This window comes from Nelusetta ayraudi, unplaced genomic scaffold, assembly GCF_046127955.1.
Source record: "Nelusetta ayraudi isolate G7.1 ecotype Tasmania unplaced genomic scaffold, CSIRO-AGI_Nayr_v1 ptg000089l, whole genome shotgun sequence".
NCBI classification, from domain to species: Eukaryota; Metazoa; Chordata; class Actinopteri; order Tetraodontiformes; family Monacanthidae; genus Nelusetta; species Nelusetta ayraudi.
This window is the reverse complement of record NW_027466139.1, coordinates 1,157,173-1,166,771: the sequence shown is the minus strand read 5'-3', so window position 1 is coordinate 1,166,771 and position 9,599 is coordinate 1,157,173. Positions and strand designations below refer to the sequence as shown.

At 54.0% G+C, this 9,599-nt stretch overlaps 1 protein-coding gene across 1 annotated transcript in view; it reads left to right on the top strand.

The window, feature by feature from the left end:
- Window positions 1–310: 310 nt before the first annotated feature.
- The window catches only part of ccdc88ab (coiled-coil domain containing 88Ab), a 44,477-nt gene continuing 35,188 nt past the window's right edge, over window positions 311–9,599 (top strand). The window contains exons 1-3 of the mRNA XM_076046017.1: window positions 311–567; window positions 808–908; window positions 9,207–9,315. Coding sequence (XP_075902132.1) covers window positions 490–567; window positions 808–908; window positions 9,207–9,315 — 288 coding nt within the window. The 5' untranslated portion in view covers window positions 311–489. The remainder of the gene's footprint in view (window positions 568–807; window positions 909–9,206; window positions 9,316–9,599) is intronic.

Sequence of the window (9,599 nt, the reverse complement as noted above, 5' to 3'; positions counted from 1 at the left end):
GATATTTCTTTTTTTTTCTTTTTCTTTTTTTTTTCCCCCCTTGACGTTTTTTTCCCCCCCCCCCTACCTTGAACGCCTCCTGTGATATTTCTACAGGGCGTTCAATATTTAATACGCTGCCGTTAAAGCCACCGTGGTCGCAGGTCGTTGACCAGCGGCGGTTAGCAGCGGTTATCTGGCTGAGAATGAGCGCGAGGCAAGTTGTGATAGCGGCATCTTAAACAGCTGCTGCCAATCTTGACGACTGCGGATTATATTGGAGGGGATTTCCCCCCCACACCCCCCCACGCCCGCCCCCCATCTCTCTGTCTCCCCCACCACCCCCCCAACGAATATTCTAGAAATGAGGAAAAAACGCGAGTCGTCGGTTTAATTGGAGCGACTCCTCCGTGAATGGAGCGTCAGCAGCCGCCTCTGGTTCTCTCTCTCAGCGCGAGGCTTTGTTGTTTCTCCCCCCCGAACCCGCTGAAATAAGAGGGCAAAAGCCCCATGGCTCTGGAAAACATGGACAGCGACGTGTTCAGCCCTTTGCTGGAGCACTTCATGCTCACGCCTCTGGTTTGCTGGGTAAGACCCCCCCCCCCCCTCCCCCCTGCCCCCCCTTCCTCATCCCGACCCCCCCTCCCTCAGCCCACCCTGACCCCCTCATAACCCAATTAACTGCTGCTCTGATGTGTTTTAAGCGAGCCACTTAATCACAGCTGCCCCGTTGAAAAGCATCTAAAGTCACCTTGTTTATGATCTCAGCTCTCATTTTTTTTTTGTTTGTTTATTTTATTTTTTTGCATTGTACCCTTTAATCTCCAGGTCCAGACGGTCGGGCAGCCGACGGTGACCGATGGCACCAAATTATCGGAATATATTGAACTGGTGGATGGGATTTACCTGAACGAGATCATGCTCGAGATGTGAGTATTTTATTATTATTATTTTATTTATTTATTTTTATTTGCTGAGATGTATGCGTAGTATTGATGACACTCCCCTCTCCTGCATCAGCACCACCAAAGGCATGCGCACAGTTTGAACGAATGAATGAATGAATGAATGAATGAATGTGGACAAAAACAAGCATGCGCCTGCTCAGATTTGGGCTTCTACATGCACAGTGTGTATGGACCCAGATTGATCTCCCGTCCTCTCAGTGTTCAGTGTGTCAGGGAGCCCAAAATGTAGGCTAAGCACAAAGGGATCTGCTAATGGGAGCGCTAACGGGTCACCCTGTCAGGAATATTTTCAGACAGTTATTGTTAGGATCCCTCGGAGCAAAGAGCCGCTGCAGTCAGCCAGCCAGCTAGTCAGTCAGTCAGTCAGTCAGTCAGTCAGCTAGCTAGCCAGTCAGCCAGTCAGTCAGCCAGCCAGTCAGCTAGCTAGCTAGCCAGTCAGTCAGCAGAGGTTCTCTCCCCGCTGTCATCTGCAGCAGAACAGGAAGCAGCTCCAGCCCAGCCTGGTGCAGCCCGGCCTGGCCCGGCTCTGCCTGGTTCACTGCTCTCACACCTCCTGCCGTGCTGTGGATACGGAGCGGATGAGACATAAGGTGTCACATGTGCCTGTCATCCCGCTCACCTCCCGAGCAGCACGGCGGCAGACAGCTTCCCTCTCTCCCTCTCTCTCTCTCTCTCTCTCTCTCTCTCTCTCTCTCTCTCTCTCTCTCTCTCTCTCTATCCCTCGCTCCCTTTGTCTGGCTCAAGGCTGCCACTTCCTGCTGGCCGGAGCGGCTTTCTCGTATTTTCCATCCCTGCCAAACTCTGCGTCGTCAGCGTTTGCACCTCGCGTTCAAACGGTGTGTGTGTGTGTGTGTGTGTGTGTGTGTGTGTGTGTGTGTGTGTGTGTGTGTGTGTGTGTGTGTGTGTGTTGCGGGGGGGGTTCAGATGAGCTAATTCCCAGGGGGGGGGGGCGCACTTCACAGGAGCTCCTGATTGGTTGCAGCGCTGCCTGTGACTTGGTTAAGCTGGCGGTCTGCATTTCATCCCGTGCAGAACGTGAGTCTTCCCGGCTCTGGGAATTGTTTTGAGGAAGGTTGAGCTCTCGCCGTTCTGCACGATGGAGCTGATTATCTCTGCTGTGACTGCCGCTGTCCTTAAGTTTCCGTCCCCCACCCCCCACCCCCCCGCCCAGCCTCCTGCCGACCTTGACCTCCCGCTGCACACCCAGTGGCACTCCACTAAACCGCTGGGGCTCTCTGGGGCTCCAGCTGCAGCCTCTCTTCACAGGAGTCACTGAGAGCAGCAAGGTGTTTAACGAGGTCGTTGGCCATCCTGCAGGAAAAGGGCCCCTTTCTTCCTGCGCCCGAAAGAGCCAACAAACCCACAGTGTTCCCTGCTTTTCGGGATATTTTTCTTCCCACCTATGGGGCGTTGACTCGTGCAAGCGCCACTGGAAAGCACGAGAGTGAGTGCTCTGCCGGGAGGCTTTAGTGGAACGTCTCCAAAAAAGCTTGAGTTGGGAGGCAGACTGGCCTCTCGCAATGAACCGTCGGTGCTTTGCAGGTTCTCTGCTCTCTGTGTGTTTCTGCCGGGACTCTGTGCCTGCGTAGGCGTGTGTGTGTATCTTGTTGTTTTTTCTCCCACCCCCCCCACCCCCCCACCCTGCTGCCGTCCAGAGGCAGCTGTTGGGAGCCGTCTTGCCCCAGACACCCTCCTGCACACAAGGGGCCTACAGTCCCGCTGGTGTTCTGTTCCTCAGGCTGCTCTTTGTCTCCGCCTCCTTGGAAATGTCTGAAAGCTCCGCCTTCACAACTTTGGGAAATACGAGATGTGCAGCGACTCTTGTCGTGCCTTTGCCATCATCATCATCATCATCACCGTTGTGATGATATTTCCGCACTCCCAGTTTCTGCAGTGAGCGTTAGTTTGCTTCCTCCTGCTGCTGATTGGTCAAGTCAAACTCTCTCTCTCTCTCTCTCTCTCTCTCTCTCTCGCCCGCTCGCTCGCTCTACTGGTGTTAGCCTGAAGCCACAAGCTACTGTTTGCACTGACAAACACCACAAGTTGAGCAGTGTAAACAGTGATGCAGCAGAAGGGGGACGGAACACAACTGTGTCCTGGACTCGGTCCTGAGAATTCTAAAAGTGAAAGAGACGTTTAGCGGCTGCAGCCTGGGATGCAGGAATACACTCGCTTCTTTCGGCTCGCTGGCTTCCTGCTGGAATATTCTTCTCGTTTTCCCTCCCTCTCTCTCCCTCTCCCTCTCTCTCTCCCTCCCTCTCTCTCTCCTACTCTTACATTTGCTCGACCGCGGCTGGAGAAACTCGATCTCGGGACGTTGGGGCCGCTTGCGCCAGCTGTTGCAGGTCGAGCCGCGCTGCCCGCTCGCCGTGCGAGCGCCTGCGTGTTTCTTTGTGGAGACGGAGCTGTCAGGGTTGGCAGCGGTCGTCAGTGGGGCACACACGCAGTGAGAGAGAGAGAGAGAGGGCGAGCGAGCGAGCAGGAGACCCCAGGATTAACGGTTCACTGACACCCAGATGGTTCTGGCTCCTCCCCCTCCTCCTCGCCCTCCCCTGCCCTCTTTGCGACTGACATAACTGAGCCAATTAGGTTGCCTCGCCCGCGCTGTCAATCCAATTAGTTTTCCCGCTCGGCACGAGACGGCCAATTAAATTTCTGACGGGCCGACGAGCGACCGCTTGGATCCTCTGAGTTGCTGCCAGGCTCCTGCTGGACCCTGCTGGCCCGTCAGAACCGTTGACCCAGCCGGCGGGTCGCAAATATGGCGGCATGCCGATTTTTCCCAGTGGCCACTCGAGGTACTGCAGCAACAAAAAAAATCCCGTGGGCCCAAAAAGCATTTTCCCCATCGACCGCAGTACCAAAATCAAGGCCTTTAAAACGAGCAACTCCATTGAAATGAATGACTTGGACTCTGGAGGTGTGGTCGCTCCTCTCTGGACTGCTGGGGCACCAAGTAGTTTTTACATAACACTACAACACCGGGACTGTTCTGTTGTGTTCTGAATGCTCAACAATAGCTGCAGGTCGGTGCTTGCAGGTCGCCTGAATGTTTGCACAACGTCGTGGCGTCTCTGTAAATCATCGCGGGCACCTGGAAGCGGCTTTGAAAACAATAGAAGAAGTTTGAACCCGCTTCCTCCTGGTTGGCAGATGAGAGAAGTTGTAAACCAGTGAGTCACCGCAGGTGGATGTAATAATAATGAAGGCAGATGTTGTGTTCTGTCACTCGCGGGAGGCCACGTCACAGGACGCGGCCGTCGGCGCTTCCTCCCGCGGCACCGGCGCCTCTTCAACATACACAGAAACCCTCAGCGGTCGACCAATGAGCTGCTGGGTCCAGCGCGGCGCTGAGTGAGGCGCTCATGTGAGGCACGGAGCCACTCAGCACCTCATTATCATTTTCTTTTGTTGCAGATTCCTCTCTTACTGTTCCATTAACATATGGGACGCAACATAATGGCGAACTTTCTATGCCGTTGCTGTTACGCGGGGATAATCTGACCGCCACCATCTGGCCCGGCTTTCATTACGACGGCCCACAATTTGCAACGCCGACGTGTTTCTTTCAAGGTGAAGCTCCGTCCTGAGGTCCTGACGTGGCTGAAGCTCCCACACGATGACATTGATGCGAAGCTGCAGGGCTGTCGCTCAACTCTCCAGAAATGAGAAAAATCCGTCTTGCACTTCTTTTTTTTTTTTTTTGCTCCACCTGCCTTCCAGAAAGCAGACCAGGCGCTGACGCATGAAGACCTCTGCAACATGGGCGTTTAATCCTTCTTCTGTCTTCTGTCTTTCTCTCCTTCTCATCCCTCTCTCTTTTGTCTCCTTCATTATAAGCCAACACTTCCTTTCTCCTGCTGGATTCATGTCTGTTGTTGTCTCTGTTCTCTCTCTCTCTCTCTCTCTCTCTCTCTCTCTCTCTCTCTCTCTCTCTCTCTCTCTTTCCCCCCCCCCCCCCCTCCACTCCACTCCTTTCACTCCCCTCTTGTCACGTCGAATGCGTTGTTGTCGCCTTGCGCTGGCCGCTGCTGAAAGTTGACATGTTTGGGATTCCATGTGTAGTCAGAGTGGAGGCGGGCCGACTCTCCTTTGCGACCTTTGCACATCCAAAGCGTAGAATTTCCCCCTCAATCTGCCATCGTCTCTCGCACTCGTCTCCGTGCACCATCTCAGTCCCGCGCACGCTCACCCCAGGAAGTCGCACAGGAAATGGCAGCTGCAACCTTGAAAGGACACAAAAACCTAACGAGGCCGTGTTAATGTGAAGCTCTCAGACTCCCACAACTGAGTCTGGCTCCGCAGGGAGCGCGCGGCATCGCAGCCCCTTCGCCCTGCAGCCAGTTAAACCTGATCTGAGCCGCGTTTGCTGTTTAAAGCGCAGGATCGAGCAGATTAGCAGGACCGCCGGCGCCGTCAGGGAGCAGCACAGATGCCGTTATTTATTGGCATTTATTGAGCCGAGACGGAACGCGCTTGTATTTGTGGCTGAGGATCACCACGCTCGGGTCCACGTCCGTTTATTTCTTCAATCCGTCCGTTCTAAACTTGAACCGGTGCCCAGTTTGCCGCTAACGTGCAGTTGCTTCTGATTCCGGCGAAGGCAGAGCCCACACTTCCTCCATCTGTTTCATGTTACAGAGCCGTCTGGGCCTCGGCGGACGCCGTCGCTGCTCTTCCCACCGGCTGCTCTGCTGCACGCCGACCGCAGGAAGCGCCGGCTTCTGTCGAAAACGTCACAGCAAAAACGGACTCGACCGAAAGCACAACGCCACGTTCTTGTGGAGACGGAACTGGGAGGGTGTTTTTCTATCCGGCCTGCGTGATTTAGCAGCGGAAGCCTCCACAAGTGCCATTCCGTGGCATTGTGAGACGCTTTGAAGTGTTGCGTTCACGGTCAAAGTGCAAGTGGCGCAATGCGAGGCGGCGCAGCGGATCGCATCCCGTCAGAGAGGGTTTTAACTGCAGTCCCTATGGATACTGTGACAGGAGTGAGGAATGAGCAGAGGCCCCCCGGTGGAGGGACAAAGACAGGAGAGAAAGCAGTCAATGAAAAGCCAAGACGAGGAAATGGCTTGACGCACAAGCACATACCAGTGGTCGGAGCTGCACAGCTCCCAGGGGAGAAGGTCTGGGGGGTGGGGGGTTTAAAAAACAGGCTTTGGCTCCTTGTGAAACATTCTCACACGCAGAGACCTTCTCCAGCCTGGAGGTCACTGACTCTGTGCTCTGCTCGTCTACATTCACAGGCCCGGCTGCGATGACAACGTCGTCCTTTTTAGCGACGACTCTCATTCACTCTCTCGCTCTCTCATTGTAATGTATGAGTTTGCTGAAGCCAACGCCAGGTGACAGACAGACAGTCTGTCATGTGGAGCTGGATTGTAGAATGAGCCCAGACTTGGCTGTTAACCTGAGCAGTGTCTGCAGTCGCTGCTCCTCCCCCCGATCCATCCTCCTCTAAATGTCTGTGTAACACACACACACACACACACACCCACGCACACGCACACACACACAGACACACACACGCTACCCCGCTGTGTTTGGACAGCGTGGCCCATAAGCTCCGTGCCAAACACGTGGCCAAATGTAGCTAGATTCCACCCACCCCCCACCCCCCCGCCCCTCCCTCCACCCACATTATGTGTGTGTGTGCATTAAGCCCACTTCTCGGCTGCTGCCGTGCGTGTGCCTGGCTGCCCACGCTGACTGTAATGTCGCCTGTCATATATAGGTTAGTGCTGCTCCCCAACTTCAGCAGCCAATCAGTGCAGGGAGAGGAAGCCCGCCAGGCCCCAGGCTCCACCCAACACTGCCGACCCGATTGACTACTGCCAAGACGCAGCGGCTTATTGACTGACTGGCGGACTGACTGACTGACTGGCTGGTTCTCTGTCTGTCCACCTGTAATCTATTGTTAAGTCTTGGTTGTATCAGCGGGAAGTCGGTGGCAATAAGTGGGATGTTTCACCCCTGTTGCCGTCCTAAATCGCTCTATTTATTGGGGCTACTGCTAATCCATTTGGGTGTGTGTGTGTGTGTGTGTGTGTGTGGGGGGGGGGGTTCTTGTCTTGTCGCGTGCTAGCCTGTGTGGCATAAGGGGCGGAGCCAAGAAAGCCAGTGGCAGTAGCGTAGCGCTGGCTGCGGCGGCCGAGCTCGTGGCTGCAGTTGTGATGGAATGTGAGAGTGTGCGACGCTTTGCTTGCCGCTGCTCTTATCTTTATCTTGTTTTCTGGCTAGCACACACACACACACACACACACACACACATACACACAACCTTCAAGCAAATCACCGTCCTCGCCCCTGACAGGATTACAGCCCCCCCGTCTCTGCTCCTCAATTAACGGGGTTAAATAGACCCCCCACTGTGGAGCTCAGAAAGGATTGTGTGTGTGTGTGTGTGTGTGTGTGTGTGTGTGTGTGTGTGTGTGTGTGTGTGTGTGTGTGTGCTGCTCTGATGGGGAGGTCACATGACTGCTCACTTCGACCCCCCCTATTCAAAGGAGCCAGTGTCCCTGCGATTAGCATGATCATGAGGGCGAGGAGGCTCATCAAAGGGCTGATTAACACTGCTGCTGCTGCTGCTGCTGCTGCTGCTGCTGCTGCTGCTCTCCTCACTCGCCCAGTCTGCTTTTAAAATACTCTGTTTTTGCTAAAGATACTTGGAAAAAACTCCATACAAGCACAACAGCACATTTTTCTTTAGTTTTTTTTTCCTATTTTTTCCATATTGTTTGTTGTTGTAAATAATGTTGTGCAGCTCCTTGCTGCTAAACGGGTGGAGTGCCTGGTGTGACAGGAAGTGGATGCATGTTTAATGGTGAAGGCAGGGCAGCCTCCTCATGGTCCAGTGGCTCTGGCTGCCTGCCGTTCAACCAGAAGTCCCCTGGGACCGCTGCTGCTCCAACCGCCTCCTCCAGCGAGCATGAAGCGACCTTCGACCCCTCCGACCTCCTCTTCCTCAGGGCGCAACGCGTCTTGTTCTCAAACATTGATGTCGCGTCCCAGTCGTCATCTCGTCCGATTTGAACGAGTCGCTCGCCGCCGCCGCCGCCGTCTCAAGCGGCTGCTGCGCTGCTGCGCGAGGGCGCAGATGCAGGAACACGCATGACTTCACATGCGCCTGCACACTACATGCGGCGCATGCATACATTCACAAGCAAGCCAAGACCGCCCTGCCCCCAGCCGAGGCTTGTTGACCCTGCTATATAGGTCACGCTCTGCTCCTGCGTGGAGGTCTGAAGTGCACATCACCATCAGAGAGGAGCCGCTCTGTTTAGCCAAGGCGCTAAATCTCTCACGCTGACGACAAGTGTGAGTTTCACCCTGACGAAGACAAGCGGACCAACGTTCCCGTTCGCATCTCTCCACTTTAGACTGAAGACTGTAGAAAGATCAACCAGCTGTTGGTGACTGTGGCCGCGCTGCCTTCGCACCTACGACCAGTCCGAGCCAGCAGCAGCCGGCGCTTGTGTGGAATGTTTGGAGGATGGTTGTCATTTCAAGCATTCCTCAGCGACGGCTACTGTACAGTGCAATCCCAAGGTGTGCACGCCGCCACCGCCACCGCGCCTGAGCCGAGTGGAGATCAGTCCGAGGTGACCTGAGGACACTTCGAAGCTCGCCGTGGTTTATTCCGTTGATATTCCAGTTCTGGTTTAGATTGTGGTTGATAACGGTGGCTGGGAAGCTGTGAGGAGCGCTGAGTGCCAGTGTGGAATGTCTTGAGGCTCACTAAAACATGTTGACACCTGTAATAACATCAGTTGTGGTTCTGGCTTTTCTGTCTTTTGGCCAACGCGCACGTAAACACACGAGTTCGCTGATGTGCAAATATATCTTTTTATACATAAATAGACTGGCAGTCAAAGGTTTGGACTCATGACTATTGACCTTGCAGTCTCTCACTAAAGCCATCAAAACTACACATGAACACACATGGAATTATGTAGGAAACATTAAAAGTGTCAAATAACACATTTTATATTTCAGTTCTTCAAAATAGGCAACTTTCATGTATTGCAGACACCAAGTGGTTAATAGTTGAACGCCAGTACCAATGTTTCTGGGAATGTTTCTTCTGCTTCCTGTTGCAGCAGTTGTCTGGCCTGTTGAATGTTGAATGGATGGTTGCCGCTCTGTGTGATTGTCAACAGTCGCTACAGTTGTGACTCCAATGTTTCTCAGCCCAGCTGAAGGACCTCGCACACGTTGCCCATTTCACCGACGGCTTTGTGCCTGTTTCCTCCACAGCAATGCCAAGGCCACGGTGCAGAGGACCAACAAGAAGGTCAACAATGACCCCACGCTGCGAATCCAGAACCTCTCCATTCTCATCCGCCAGATCAAATCCTACTATCAGGTGAGTTCCTCCTCGCCGAGCCAGTTAGCGCACGTCGTCGCCTCCGCTCAGGAATGCCGTCGTGGCCGCGCAGTCGCTCTGATCTGATGGCGACTGAAGATTCTTCCTCGCTGCAGAGATGAAACAGTGACTCACGTCTGAGGGCCTTGTCTTTCTTCCAACTTCTGTGAAAATGCTCTTATTTATTGGAGCTGTTCCCTTCATTGAACCCAAATAGCGTTTAACGTTCTCACCCAGCAGGGCTTTGACTTTATGGCTCTGAAACTCGACATCACACACACACA